The sequence below is a fragment of the Bidens hawaiensis genome, unplaced genomic scaffold (assembly GCF_021521415.1).
Source record: "Bidens hawaiensis isolate Kalapana, Puna unplaced genomic scaffold, B.hawaiensis_p1.1 tig00000820_1, whole genome shotgun sequence".
Taxonomy (NCBI): Eukaryota; Viridiplantae; Streptophyta; class Magnoliopsida; order Asterales; family Asteraceae; genus Bidens; species Bidens hawaiensis.
In genome coordinates, this window is record NW_027491048.1 from 278,402 (window position 1) to 294,332 (window position 15,931).

At 34.0% G+C, this 15,931-nt stretch overlaps 2 protein-coding genes across 3 annotated transcripts; one reads left to right on the top strand and one right to left on the bottom strand.

The window, feature by feature from the left end:
• Window positions 1–250: 250 nt before the first annotated feature.
• On the bottom strand, window positions 251–5,658 carry LOC143541840 (C-terminal binding protein AN-like). 2 transcript variants are annotated; one of them, XM_077034554.1, is made up of 7 exons: window positions 4,965–5,658; window positions 2,456–2,615; window positions 2,229–2,359; window positions 1,363–2,100; window positions 1,036–1,083; window positions 566–679; window positions 251–371 (listed from the first exon to the last, which is right to left on the bottom strand). In XM_077034554.1, the coding sequence occupies exons 1-7, from the start codon at window positions 5,592–5,594 to the stop codon at window positions 297–299; spliced, it is 1,896 nt and encodes a 631-aa protein (XP_076890669.1). In that variant the 5' UTR covers window positions 5,595–5,658; the 3' UTR covers window positions 251–296. The 2 variants fall into 2 exon arrangements, with proteins under 2 accessions (XP_076890669.1, XP_076890674.1); XM_077034559.1 differs by lacking the exons at window positions 251–371; window positions 566–679; window positions 1,036–1,083 and adding an exon at window positions 1,113–1,294 and having other exon boundaries at window positions 1,328–2,100.
• Window positions 5,659–10,575: 4,917 nt separating this feature from the next.
• Window positions 10,576–14,339, top strand: LOC143539415 (heavy metal-associated isoprenylated plant protein 39-like). Its single transcript, XM_077032743.1, has 3 exons — window positions 10,576–10,659; window positions 11,278–11,353; window positions 13,709–14,339. Exons 1-3 carry the CDS (start codon window positions 10,654–10,656, stop codon window positions 14,218–14,220), a joined length of 594 nt encoding a protein of 197 aa, XP_076888858.1. The 5' UTR covers window positions 10,576–10,653; the 3' UTR covers window positions 14,221–14,339.
• The last annotated feature ends 1,592 nt before the right edge of the window (window positions 14,340–15,931 follow it).

Consider the following 15,931-nt stretch of genomic DNA (forward strand, 5'->3'; position numbering starts at 1 on the left):
CACCTTGACCTAGAGTCACCACTAATGAACGAAATACTCGGAGAAACCAGTCAACTACTTAAAAGAATGTTCTTTACATAAAGCCGAACAGTATAGGGCTAGTGATACACACCTCAAGGCAAAGAATGCCTGAATAAAACCATATGTATAACAAAAACTCGAGAATGACAACTGGTCACACTCGTGAACTTTGACAACTTTAATGTATGTAAAAGTACAACTGAAAAAGCAATAAGAATTACATTGTTACAAACCTCATCAGACAGTAGCTTAGCTTTCCGAAGTTAGTAGAGGGATTAATCAAGCCACCGAGTTATCCTGTCATCATCTCCTACAGTTGCTAGAATCTCCACACGCACATCTAAAACAGCCTGCAGTTTGCATGGGTTTAAATGTCAGTGACACTTGTATTTTATGTTTACGACTTTTGTAACGTATCATATTTACAAGTCGAATAAGATAAAAGTTGAAAAAAGAAAAACCAGAAATTGGGTTTTAACACGTGTCTTTTATACAAGTACATGAAAATTCCAAGCTATGAAATTGCAGAGGAAAAAGTGCTTACAGAAGGATTTCTGCAGTTAACCAATCTGCATTCATCTAACGATCCTTCAAAGGTCCAACTCTCCCAAACGTCAAAACTATGACTGGCAAATACAAATTCCATCCTTCGGTTTATCTGCATAATTCAAATAAAAATTTCATCTTCAAAATTTTGCAACTTCCATCATGTAAGCTCTATAGTTCCATCATTGCACATTTATATTTATTTAAGATCAAACACCTTAATCATGCGTATTCTTTCTCCAACCAAAATAAAAACAAATCAAAAGGGCACTAAAATGATCCTTTTTTATTATTAGTATTTCGCCTTTCATGCTGAAAAATTAATCTTTCCGTGGGATTCCACATATTTAAAGAAATTCCAGTAAGTTTCTTGTTTACTTGATGAACTATGCAAGTAAAACCCGTAAAATATGCAGTTCACTCCCTATATGCCAGTTTATATTAATATAACTTGAAGTGAAAACACACCTGCAACAGCTTCCCACCAGCAGTGAAAGATCTTAAACCAATTGTATCCTGCATATAAAACAAGAGATTCAACTTAAATGGGATAGGACAAAGTATTTGGTCCATGGGGCCAAAGCCAAAGGGTCAAATTCGGCTCTTGATTCTACATTATTTCAAAGTTGTTTTTGACTTTTTTTTAATTATGACAAATCCGTATATGTTTCAATTCATGGTATCTCGCTTTCATTATTTTTCTTTGTGGATTTGGTCAGGTAGGCCCCTACCCTATGCACACCATAAAAACGTATAGAACATTCAAGGTACATAATTGAAATGCATTTCACAAACCTTGCTTCTGAAAACAATAAGAAACTGTGCAGCCGGATCTCTTTTTGTTACATTCGACATGGTGTCTAGAAACCATCCACCACCTTGAGCTCTCTGCCTAGAAACATGCAGTGCAGAACGATCTCGAGCTTGCAAAGAAATAACACAACCATCTTTTAACAGCTCAAGAGAATTTTTACCAACACCAGCGCTTGATTTAACATATTTAGCTGATGAATCATGGATTGATCCAAATATTGGTGTCCTCTTACTTCTTAAATCATCAAGGGATGCTAAATGTGAGCTAGAACTCAACACTTGGTCCGTACCACTCATAGCAGTATCATCTTCTTTGTGTGATGTACTCTCCTTATCACCAGTTTTATGCATTGATTTTTGACGGGCGTGCTTTTTTTTAGCTTTTTTACTTGATCTACTGCGTTTGACTTCGGATTGAGGGGAAGTGGTTTGTGATAGTGTTGATTCTTGAGGTTGGCTGATATCAATTTTCATGTGGGTCCCCTGTGATATGTTAAAGGAGTGTGATGCCACGTGTTTGGTTTGTTTGTCAGTTTGTCCGGTTTCATAGAGTGTTTCACTCTCTTCTTCATCGATGTCAGAAACGGCATCAGTTGGAATGACATCATCCAAAAAGAATGTGTGTAATATAGATGCTGCTTTTCCCCGAATCTCCATCCATACTTCTTCACTGTAATCTGCACTTCGGGGAAGTATTAAAACATTGGGCATCTCACGTACCTGAAGTAAGTTTGTGTTTGGAAAATCAGTATCAAACAAAAAGTAGTACTCACTACATGAAAGCAATTATATTACATTACACCATTAAGCACATAATTTGTGTCACGTTACACGTATCACAATCTTACCCATGCTTCCATCCATTGAGGTCCTTCGGCACCATCGAGAGCACATCCTGCGAGGGTGCCATCAATCAAAAGTTGTTTTACTGCACAATCATCCAACAGCTGGCTGCTACCGGTATTTACCAAAAACGCCCCTGTACAAATATGCAAAATTTGTCTAGATGAGTAGGCATTTGCATACCCTTTATCAAACTATATAAAATTTATTAACAAAGGGACCAAAAAAGTACCTGGCTTGACATGCTGCAAGCATTCAGCATTTATAATCTGAATTGTATCATTGGTTAGGGAACAATGGAGTGAAATGAGGTCACTTGCAGCAAGTAAATCGTTCAGAGTGTCCATCCTCCTGGCAGCTGGAGGAAACCTGCTTACTCTCTTACCTTTTTCCTGAAAAATAAAAATATAATTAATAAAGAGAAAGAAAAACTGCATATGAAACAAAAGCAAATGCAAGTTATTCATAATCTAAAAAAATAACTGGAAACGGAAAGACTATTCCCCAATTGGTACATTATTCATGTACATGCTAACTGATTAAAGAAGCTCATATTTCCAAATAACTAAAATATAAATACTTTGTTGTTTATTGAATTTCAACAAAATACTTCCACAATCAGCCCGTTGTTTAAAAAAATCATTTGAAAATTGACAGTTCATTGTTGTGGTGTTGGCTCAATAGACCATGCTTACGCCCTTGAAGAATGGGAAAAATCCTAAATAACATCTATAGGCGTGTATTATATTATATAATTTACAGAAAAATTGTGCTTCTGTATTTGTCTGAATGACTATACATTAGTTCTGTAAAATATAATCACACAATTATTGTCATGGGGATATCTTATATTTGTACCTCAGATATTACTATCTGCTAACAGAATTTTCAAGTCACACTCTCATTTTTGAAGATGTAGTAAACATTCCTCTGACCAAATCACAAACTCGAAGCACAGTACATGAACCGTATGTGATATGACATCGTACTACATACATTATTTTGAGCCTTACTACAATGCCTAAAATTCATAAAACCATAAAGTCCAAACTAGCCAACCATCTTTATTTAATATTATAGATTCAACAAGATAAACCCCATTAATTGATAGCAATCAATACAACAACATAAGGCCAAAGCTGTTAGGCTTGGGCTACTAATTATAGATCCAGATTAACATCAATATGATAGTTGGCCTCTCGTATTGTATTATTTCCATATTGAATTGCATTGCAACAGGACCTCTATGTCATGCCCTCTACTAGCAAGGGAGCACAATGATTATCAATTTATCACTAAGTGCTTATAGTTGCAAAACCTCCTCATTTTCTCATTCTAATGAACTTTCAGAAACAATCCACCCTACTTCTCATATGCCGGTCAACTTAGCCAATGTTTCAATAAAAGTCTAAGCTCAACTAAGGCCTTTGAATCGTATACGATGTGGATACCTAAGCAGTTAAATGGGAATATTAATCCTTAATACTTGTGATAGTTGAAATTCCTATATTTGTAACAGTATAAGTATTTAGTAATATATTATGTAAATATTTAAAGTATAACATTCTCAAATGACAAACTATTTTACTAACATCCCATAAAGAACCACTCTCATATCTCAACTTAATATAAAAGTAAAGAGTAAGAAAGATACCCCATAACCGAACTTAACAGTATGTGACCATGCTCAATCATGTCTAACATAGTTGAACTATCTGACGACGGGGCCAGCATAATCTTACTTTAGAACACTACATCTTGATAAAAATCCATCTATGTTAACTGATTACCACAACTAAAATATATCCATCTTATAACTAAATTTGAAGGAACAAGTTTCCCATCTGACATAAACGCTTGAATGTAACGAGCCCTGTTCAGCTCTGTTCAGTTTGTCAACTGTTAGTCTATGTGTATCACCTTCCTAAACACTAAAGCAAATAGTAACAACCCCAAAACCAATCAACTATGAATCAGCTAAAGCTTCCATCAAACAAAGAAGTTCTGATTCCAAATTGCTCATAAAAAGTAAGCAAGCGTGTCACATTTCAATTAATCGGTCTAAACCTCAATCAAGTATTAAAAATCATTCTAACAGTTTCACCACTCAACAAATAAATCAGACGCCGTTCACCATATATTCAAATAACTAAAAAATTACTGAAAAATACAGCAAATTATGAACATCACAATAGAACACACTAATCTTAAACGCCAAACTTCGACTATCCATCCTATAAATAATACAAACTAGTTTGCCAGATGGCGTAAACGCTTGAAAAAAAGAGTCATGTTCAGTTTGTCAATTGTTAGTCTACTGTGTACATGTAACAAATTCTTATGGCCAATCTACTGTGAATTAGCTAAAGCTTCCATCAATTACTCGCTAAAAAGTAATAGCACGTGTCACATTTAAATTTAAGCAATCTAGACACCTCAATCAGGTAATAAACAATTCATCAGTGATTCGAACAGTCACAACACTCCACCATATATCAGACGTCGTTAACAGTTCACCAGATATTTAACTAGCATGAGTGATTCTAACAGATGCGCCATTGGACGGTAAATCAGATGTCTATTAAAAGCTCACCAGATATTCAATAAGCACAGGAAATTACTAAAAAAATAAAGTGAATCCTATGGTGACTATAAATTATGAGTGATTCTATTAACACTTCACCACATATTCACATAAATCAAATCCTACTGTAGTTCAATTATTAATTATACATTTATACCTCTTGAACATCATAATAGAGCACATTAATCTTAAACGCCAAACTCCGAGTCGCCAACGCCTTAGCCGAGCCGGACCGTCCCACAATCCCCAACACAAGTCCTCTACACCTCCGCATTCCACGGCATAGCGGCTGGACCGAACCGAGCCATCCGGAAGCCGATAACGCATGCCGCGACAACAAATGCGTCCTTCTCAATAACCCTAGGAACAACGCCATAACCGTATCGGCAACCTCCTCAGCTCGTGAAACATCCACGTGTACAAACCTACCAAGCCCTAGGTCAACGGCGATAGCTGAGTCCGTTGACCGGTCGGAGGATCCGAGGCAGAGGATGATCTGCCAGGGGCGGAGGCGGCGTTGGGCGGCGCGTGGGAGGAAGACGAGCGAGTGGAGGAGTACGGCGGCGGCGGACTCGATTTTTGCGTCGGCGAGGAGGCTTAAGGGCACGTGCTCGACACGCGCGATGCCGGTTAGGTATTCGTGTTCGATTGTTGGTGATTCGATGCAGTTGAGAGTGATGACTAGTGGAAGTGATGGTGATGGTTGTGAAGTGGTGGTTGTACGGTTGGACATTGTTGCCGGTGATCTGGTGGTTTCCAGATCTCGTTTCGCCGTTGATGACGTCATTGTTCGTTACTACTTGTGTAAGTGTGTAGACTGTAGAGCGAGTTAAATTTTGAATATTGATACTTATTATGTGTGGTTTGGTCAGATAAAACGTTATCCGGGTATAATTAGAGGTGGACAAATAAACTGGTTAATCGAGTATGTAATATGTTTGTAATTTTCTCCATCAATACCAGTTTCATATCGGTTAAAACTCAAACCGAAATCGATTGTAACTTGGTCAAGAAGCTGGTTTCAACCTGAACCGAATCCGATCTTAAACTGGTTTTGACTTTTATTGACCAAACCGAACTGGTTTCAACCCTAACCGGTTTGTGCACCTTTAGGCGTAACGTTGTTGTTATCTAGTCAGTAGACAATGAGGTTTAACTAATCAACTTAAAAAGATAAGTGTAAGGGTTAGTTAACTAAGATGTTTAAAAAACGATTAATTGAACACCTTATTTCCCCTCTTGATTTTTAATGCTAAGGTGTATACACCCCTCAACGCTATTCCTCTAATTTGCCACGTCAACTTCCCTCGCATCATTCAACGTCACCCTTCAACCAAGGAAATACGCTATTCTCCATCTTTCGCTATAATTCCATTTTATAATAAAATAACTGAAAAAGAAAAAAAAACAAAAAAATAATAATATATGGTTGGCTAAGAAGAGGATGAGTGAATGAGTATATTAACCACCATTAGTAGCCTTAGGTCACGCGTGACCTGAATATGGGGAGCTCGGTGTTCCAGTGAGACCCCTCGTGCGAGGGCTTCTATATGGCTGCCACGTCAGACCAGTGAGGGTTGTCCACTAGTATATACTCATCAGCCTAAGTGCTAACCTGCTAGTGAGAGGGAAGGAATATGAGTGACACCCTTATATCATATGTCATGGTGGAAGACGTATTGTTGTGTAAAGGTGGTAGGTAGGTGACGCGCGTATCAACTTCATAACACTTGTTCTTATAACACAATTTTGATTAGATTTACTTTTATTAATTTGAGTTTAAGCTTGAGTGTTTGACCGCTTGATTATGACAAATTGAGTTTACAGGTAAAAGTGATTAAATAGTTATTATATTAATGTTTGCACTTAGCCAAAAAAAAGTTTCTACCTTCTCTCTAATCCCTCTTCCCGCTAGCTCATTGCATTGTGTTTAATCTGAGTCCATTTAACTTGTATTAAAAGGTTTTATGAAATGAAACTCAGTTTAGTGCTAATTCGGGTTAAAAGATGCTCTTATGAAATATTGTAAGAGTACATTATTACATGTATCTATAAGAGTTTATTTCTTTTCAAAAATACACATTCCTTCTATTTTTATTATAAAAAACTATTTTTTAATGAAATTTGCATTATACCCATGTTAAAACGAGTGAACATGTAAAAACCACACAAGCCTGTAACACACATGAAATATTCAGGTCTGATTATAAAGAAGTTAATTGTCATCTTGTATTAATTAGGGTCCGGTGTAGAGGTGTAAAAAAACCGGTTTGGAACCGGTTTTAGACAAAATAAACCGAACCGGTTTGGGTTTAAAACCTGTTTCAACCAAACCGGTTTTCAAACCGTAAGATTCAGGACCGGTTCCCCTTCAAATCTATCAAACCGGTTTTAAACCGAACCGGTTTATAAACCGAACTGAACCGGTGTGACTAGGCCGGCCTATCTTGCTTCTAAACCGGTTTATAAACCAAACCGGTTTGAGTCAAACTGGTTTTGACCAGTCGTTGACCAACCTGTTCGGTTTGGGTTTAAAACCGGTTTTGTACACCTCTAGTCCGGTGTACAATTAGATAATTAGAATAATCAAATATGGGCTAGGCCCATTGTGCTCAGCCCATACTCGTTTAGGGTCGAAATTAATGAAAACCCAAATTCAACTTTGATCCCAAATTCAATTAAGATCAACTAAATTCAAATTAGTCCAATCCAATTTAACTCAACTTATATAAATTTTATTATAACATATAGTTGCATTCTTGGTTGCATCCTCAAATGCGTCTTGATTGGTGGACACAAATCTTATATGTCTAGATAGAGCTACTGTTATTTTACTATGGTTGACTTATGTGTCATGTTACAAACTCAAATAGCTATATGCCTATATCACTAACATATAAGTTGAGCATGTATTTATGAACGTTGATTAGCACGATTTTGAGCTTGGATCATAGAATGCTACTGCTATGAGGACACCTTATTTTAGACGACCTTATGAACTTGTTATTTAGACAATGTGTTGTTAATGTTGTGATTATTAGACATGTTTCATTTGGTATGAGTTTATTTGGTTTAGGACTTATGTGGGTAGTCGTGATCAAGCCTACACATTGACACTTCATTTATTTATGTCGTTTGATTATTTTATGTTGCTTTAAGTTTAATACCAGTTCGTCACGTGATGCCACGGGAAACTGGGGTGTGACAATATCACAATAGTCCGATAGTTCTCACCAATCAATCTTCTCACAAACTATGTGATCACCATTCCAAATTATGACCAAACACTTTAATAATTTATAATTTATAAAAACACATATAAAAGAAAACCATAAGTGGTGAAGGGTATTACAAATGCATAGATGATACCAAACATAACGGACAATGGAGTATATAAAAGGAAATATACCTAAGATAACACCATCCACAAGTTTATGATACATTAAAAAAAAACAATACCAAATTTTAGGTCGTACAATAAACCATGTAAAAAAACCATACCTTAACTTAAAAAAGAATGTGAGTGGGATACATGAAAAATTGCTAAAACATGCAAAGATTCCCCGACCAACTAGGATTGTGTCACCTAATCTTATGTCCTTATTGAGTTATTTCCCACCACAAAATCGAATGTTAGTAAAATATAAATTTATAAGAAACGAGTTTATTTGTTTCTCAATTGATGTGGTACACTAAAGTTATTAGCTAGTCTAATAATGAAATGCACTCATTGTAAATATTATTTTGCTTATTGTTACAATGTTACGTTAGAGATTAATCACTAGAACCAACTCTCGTGACAAAACTATTGTTGAAGTCCTATTTCATGTTAGGCATCGATGCAAGTGGAGTTCGTGATAACATCAAATCATTTGTTGCAATGTTACAAATATCATGATGGTAATCATGGTATTTGTTAGTAAAGTGGTTACTACTTTATCAAGTTAAACAATAAACATAATGTTTTGTTAGAGATCTAATAGGCCGGTGGCAATAACAATAACTTTTAACAAAAAAAATTACTTATTTATATTCAGAGCCTTGTTGGAAAACTATAGTTTCTTGCTAAAAGTAATAAAAGTTTTATATTTATACTTTTGAGAAGAAATAGATCCTTATGTTAGTCTTGAGATCAGGTTTTTAAAATAATGTATAACTTTCTGGTATAAATCCTGATTACATATAATTATATATCTTGTTGGATGGTGTTTTAAAATAAAACCTCATAAACCCACCCGTAGTGGGGCGACAAAATGGACGATAAAAGAGGGGGGGGGGAGAGAACTTGTTGTATGTTCTTGTTTATGTTATATTATTATTATTATAATAGTGTGTGCGTGTGTGTGAGATATATATATATACACACACATATATATATGTGTGTGTATGGGGCTACAAGCCTACAAAACCATTACACCCTAAAACAAAAACTCACATTTTACTGACTGGACGTCACATGGCGTAAATCATCATATTTTGTAGCTCATCCACTGCACATAGCCTAACTACCATAACATGCCTTTTTTTTCTTTTTTTTTAATCGCGCGTGTGTTTGTTGTAAACATGTTACGAGATTATCATTAAGCTTATTGCTTATTTTAAAGTCATAAATTGTAAAAAGATATGCTAATCAACTTTTGTGTTGAACTTTCCACAAGTCCTAATCCAAACACTTGTGTAAAGAGATGCTTGCTAGCGCAACGGTGGACAATTAATGTTACTCTTTTGACTAAACCACATAGTTCAACGTTTTTTTTAGTTTCACATGTTTTACTTTTATGTTTTGGTTGTTTGTTGGTGTGATCATGTATCCATACATGAATGCTCTTTTTGTGTGTTATTGCCGAACATTCAATGGCCACATGACTACTAGATGTTAACGAGGAGACAAAAAATAACAAGTGGATGACTCGATTACTTTCATTCGTATTCATCTTCTCCATAAGAGGCAAAGGCAAGAAGTCTATTGATGTGTATACACGATCAATGCCAGACGACGGTGACTAAAAAATGTCGTTCAAAAGTTATGATCACTTGTTCAGTTGCTCTCTTACTAATTCATTTAGTGATTATTGTTAGGATATTGGTTATGGAAAATGCATACACAATCAAAATGCATACATTAAATGAACAAGACACAAAGATTTACGTGATTTGATCTAAGCTGACCTATGTCTACGAGTTGCAATCAAGAATTTATAATTGTCTTTCAACACTCATGATAAGGAATTACAAGTACAATGATATAGAGATATATATGTGGTTTCTAACTTCAAGAACAAAAAAAGTAAAGAAGCATAAATAAAAGAGATAAAGGGTTGGCCCACAAGCCTTCGTTATCATCAATCTCCATTAAGTCCAATAACCAATATCATGTCTTCATTAAACCAAACCGAAACCTGAGCCTCCATAAACCTAACTATCATTTGTTATTCAAAACCCATATAACGTAAAGATGGCGGATTTAAGATGGTAAATGACTAATTGACTAAATGATCCTTTATAACACACTCTTATTTACCATTTATTTATCATACAAATGAAACTATAATTTCAATAACTACTCATATAGACAACAGAGAGAGAACTAAAGGAGTCATTACCTCATCATACTCGTCTCAACATAAACCTAAAATTCTTTCATCTCACACAAAATATATATTATTATTATTATTTTCATTCTCTTTCCTACTCTGCATATTCTTGTCTTTTTATACCTCCACCCACACCTTCTCTCTTTTTTCAGTATAACATTCTTTTTATAACTCCCTCTCTCTCTCTCTCCATTGAGTTCTAACTCCCATTGCAATTCTCCTAACTCAAGAACCCAAACCCAAAGCACCCACATGAAGGTTAGATTCTTCTTTTATTATAAACACATCATTCCATGTTTTCAAAGTTTACAAGATCATGTATTTCTGTTATAATATTATGTTTATTTTCTAAAATCCTCTCACAAGCTTTAGATTCAATCCTCAAATCGAATATGTGTGTTTCATTAAATAAATCATTTTTAATACTTACTTTGATTCTATCTTTTGAGTTAAATAAGTTGTTAATTTTGTGGGTTATACTTTAAATCTTTATTTTTTTTATTAATGGGTTATTATTATTATTATTATTATTATTATAAATTGTTGCTTTTGTACTTATAATATCATTTTATAGGAAAAAAGAAAAACTAACTTTGAATCCATGTTAAGGATTCTAAGAGCTTATTCTTGATTTGTGATGCACTTTCAATATTAAAAAAGCCATGATTGAGATATGAAACTATGTTAACTTCATGAATCTTCATGTCTTGGGTGTTTATTGTTGATCCCATAGGATCTTGTGCCTATATGCATATTATCTAACTTTTTTTATATATATTTCGTCACCCGATGTTTATAATTTTATATGGAATTAAAATGGCAACATTTGATTAATATATATTAACTGAATTATTATATGTTTTATTGAAATTGCAGAAGTTTATATTGAAGTTGGAGTTGAATGATGATAAAGACAAGAGAAAGGCTATGAAAATTGTTGCAGCTCTTTCAGGTGAAATACTACTTAAAACGTGTCATGTTTGTTTGTTATAAGTTAATTATTAGTAAATAATATATTAATTTGGGTTTTTCATTATATAACTTAAATGTTAATGGTACTATGATAGGCTGATAGCTAACTTTGTTTTGTATGATTTATATCGAAGATATGATATACTTTAAATAAATTAAACAGGGTGAAATACAAGCAAAGATAGGATTTATGAATGATTTTTTTTATATCTTTTCCTATATATTTGCTTATTTTATGAAGGTAAGTTAAAATACAAAAGAAGACAAAAATGAGATGTGTTTGTGATCACACAAAAAACTCATTAAATTCAAAAAAAATATTAAAAAAATCATAACTTAAAATATAAATAAAAAACAAAAACATTTAAAAAGCTAAATTGTTTCCGTCATCATACCCGTTAAAAAAATTGACAAAAAGACACAATGTTGAGGTTAAAGACACAATGACGAAAATGAACAAAAGACACAATTATAACTAAAAACAGACACAATAAATCGCAAAATATAACAAAATGCAGAACACAAATTTTAAGTTATGATTTTTTTATTAACTTTTTTTTATTTGTTTGTAAGAAATTTTTCCTGTAACTACAAATCTTTCTTATATTTTTTATTTTTATTTATAGAATAACTTGACCCTATTTTACGAAACCATTAAATCATGCGACGTATGTAAAAATAAAATAATTATTTATATTTCCTTTACTCATGCCCTGCTTGGGTGCGCGCATATAATGTGTATATGTGTGAACTCTCAGGTGGGCTAAAGTGAAATTGCACTAATTTTGACGTTATTTTACTAATCTCGTGAAAATAACGTTAAAAGTGGCGGAAGGTTAATCAGGCATCATGTGGTAGCGTTGATAGCCGAAAGACAAGGGTACATGCACCAATCGGCCGGTGTCCCAATGGTTGAGTGTTATGTGCCTTATGTCCAAGGCTTGATGCAAAACTACCATCGAGCTGGGGGTCTCACCGGAAGCAACATCTCTATTCCTACGGGGTAGAGGTAAGGCTGTCTACATCTTACCCTCCTCAGACCCTACCATAGCTTTGCTATTGGTGAGATATAATGAGTACGATGATGATGATTTCCTTTACTGCATACCACGTGGCAGATGATGATTGGTGCGTTAATCTTTTGAAACCACCAAGAGGGTCGGTAGATCCAGAACTCTTTTATAAAAAGAATAATATTTGTAATTACATTTTTAATCGAGTTCTTCTGTTCTTTTACTCCAATTAGGTAGCCCATCTATTCTATAAAATCATGCAATATGTAGTTGTACTCTACGCATGACTAAAAGTACAAGGTACAAATAATATATAGATAACATTATTAAAATTTAATGGGTGAGGAAAATGACACTTGATGTCTTGATGTGTTGTTTCACCAAGAATGACGTGGCGCAGTAAGTCCGATTTGCCATTCACTTTAGCTTTGGTGCAAATTAGGAATGATCGATTTGGTGGGGTTTCTTGAATAAATAATTGACACACACTTTGATAAAATTAAATTCCAAATTAATATATATTTTTAATAAGTTAATGAGCTTTAAGTCAACTAGTATTGAAGGAACGTGAAGATTTGGACTAAAGATCACAAGGTCTTATGTTCAAAACCAATTTCAATCAGGTTATACTGGAATGAGCTTTCAGGCGACGGGTTTTTCTCGAAATATGATATGGTGGGTTTAGGCTACCATCACGGGCGCATGTGAACGTTTTTTTTTCATTGAATTACCTCGGGTAAACTTGTTTTGTTTGTTGGTTGTTCAAAAAAAAAATACTTTTTTGGTTGGTATCTTAGTCCAAAGTTTATATAAGTTTTGTTTATAATTTTAGTTTGGTGCATTTTAGATGTTTTGTTAATAATCAATTATTATTATTATTATTATTATTATTATTATTATTATTATTATTATTATTATTATTATTATTATTATTATTATTATTATTATTATTATTATTATTATTATTATTATTATAAGGCGTGCAACACCTTATTAGATGACTTATGCTAACATAAGGATAAGTGAAGTTGTTACTCATATGTAGTAATGCTACTTTAATGGTATGAAATTAATTTTGGATGGTATTAAGAGAATATGAATTTTAGAACACAACAAAACCTAAAAATAGCTTTGTTTGTTCCTTATCAACATCAAACCGCAATTGATTTGGCTGTATACTTGCATAAAGAAGGAAACATTAGGTATAACATCCTAACCAAGGATGCAAAATAAAATTTCTTATGTATGATTATACTTGTCACATGCCATTTGAGTAACTTAAGGTTAACAATATTTGACATGTTATTTATTTATTTTTTTAGGGATTGATTCAATCACCATAAACATGAAAGAAAAAAGCATGACATTAATTGGAACCGTTGATGCAATAAGTGCTATAAGCAAACTTCGAAAACTTTGGCCTACGTATTTAGTTTCCGTGGGGCCTGCTAAAGAGCCCGAAAAAAAGGAGCCCAAAAAAGAAGAGAAGAAAGAAGAGCCGAAGAAAGAGGAGCCAAAGAAGGAAGAAGAAAAGAAAGAGGAGCCAAAGCAAGAAGAAGATGAGAAGAAAGAAGAGCCCAAGAAAGAGGAAGACAAAGAAGAGCCCAAGAAAGACGAGTTTATAAAAGAAGATGACAAAAAAGAAGAAGCCCCAAAAGAAGAATCAAAGAAAGATGAGCCTAAGGAAGAGAAGAAAATTGTCCCACAAGAGCAAATTGTAGGAAGGATTATGCCCTATAGACCTTATTACCCTCCTATGCATACTTACTATAACTATCAACCACCTCATTACCATAGCATTGAGGAGAACCCAAATGCATGTGTCATTTGTTGAATTAAGTTGCAACTAGCGATGCACTTAAGTGTTTTCATTAAATCTTCTAAGAGGTTGTTATATACATTATCTTGATGCAAATTTAACGCAAAGATAACCCCTAGAGGCCAGAAGACCTTTTTTTGTTAAAAAGTGGCATGCTTTAATTGGGAATATTTAGATAAAGTTGAAGTAGACGATAATAAAAAAAACTTGTGTTTGTATTTTCATAATTGTATGATGTAAATACATAGTTTTATATCGATTAAATGTGTGCTGTCTCATCACTCAACACTAAACACCCATTTTCATCGTTATGTGTGCGCATATCTAATACTTCGATTTATACATGACTTCTACAGTATTTTTACTTTTTCTATATTTTCTTGAAAGATAACATGATAAACTTTTATATACAAGATAGGATTATAATCGAAAGAGTTGTTTTAAGATGATTTTGAGTATACACGAGTGATATTTGTGAGGTTTTGGGTATATTTGAGTAAAAGTTGAAAAACTTTATAGTTGTTTTTTTATTAACTTTGTTAACGTTATATATAATTCAACTCTCGAACATGTTATAATTAGAGGTGCACAAAAAACCCGAACCCGGAACCGGTTTTTTTATACCCGGGTTTTTAATACTCGAACCCGTACCCGACCGGGTATTACCAATACCCGAGCTGTAAGATAAACAGAAGTAGTTAATTAATTAATTTGTTTGTTTATTAATTGAGGTAGCTATGGGGTTGTTTGTTAGGTAAGAAGATTTGAAGATATGAATGTTTGCCCTGAGTTGATAAAAGGATTGCATGTGGAGATGGAGTTTGAGAGGCCCAGCAAGATCCAATCACTTGCAGCAAGTAAATCGTTCAGAGTGTTGATTTCATCACATTTTTCAAGTCGATGAGTGAAGCGCATCATGATTCCATCACATTTTTCAACCCAGCCTTGTTGATTTCAATACCATTCACAAAATAACACAACCGTTCATAGAATGTGTCCCTCAAATCGCGGGTTTGTTCCCTTTCACTCTCGATGTCTACACGAGAGTGAAAGTCAATAACCATATTAAAATATGAAGTGAATCTAGAACTAAAACCCCTAATCATTAGCCGAACCTCGTTTATATAATCCCTGTAGATTTGAAAGGTTAGGCGATAAAAGTCAACTCCTTGATCTATTTTTACTTTGCATGCATCTATGTGATAGGAGATCCCTGTTAAACAAATAACATAGTCAAATACATATATATATATATAAATGCATGTTAAGACACCATGTTCTTTATTATTTTCTCCTAAAATAGGACCTTAATTTAACACACAGCCACACATTATTCCACAATGGTTAACCTCGTGTGCTCTCTTTCTTCAGTTCTTTTTCTTTTTTGGTTCTATTGGGTGTGAAGATGGTAGGAGAGTTCATGGTTTTCTACTTTGGTAAAATAGAAATCATTAAAATAAAGAAAGTATTATTATATGCTTATTGGTATTTGGGAGTGCAGATTATAGCATTGATTAAATGCCTACTTTCAAAAATACTTTAAGCACCATTTAATTCAACTTTCAAAGAGTTAAATTTAGTTACTACTCGGTTACTCGGGTTTCGTGAGGCTGTGACCTCTTGGAACCGATGACTGGCCAGAGACCAACAATCCACAGAAACTAGGGACCGATTTCATGCATGTAATTTAGGGTCGGGTAACATTAGTCCGGTTATTCAGGTTTTT

Bases quoted from the DNA above. Each gene is read 5' to 3' on its own strand.
- LOC143539415 (XM_077032743.1), top strand. The intron at 11,354-13,708 runs GTGAAATACTAC...TTATTTTTTTAG, and splicing joins AATTGTTGCAGCTCTTTCAG to GGATTGATTCAATCACCATA.
- LOC143541840 (XM_077034554.1), bottom strand. From the start codon at position 5,594: ATGACGTCATCAACGGCGAAACGAGATCTGGAAACCACCAGATCACCG. The intron at 2,360-2,455 runs GTACTTTTTTGG...ATATTTGTACAG, and splicing joins CTTGCAGCATGTCAAGCCAG to GGGCGTTTTTGGTAAATACC. The intron at 372-565 runs GTAAGCACTTTT...TGCAAACTGCAG, and splicing joins TTAACTGCAGAAATCCTTCT to GCTGTTTTAGATGTGCGTGT.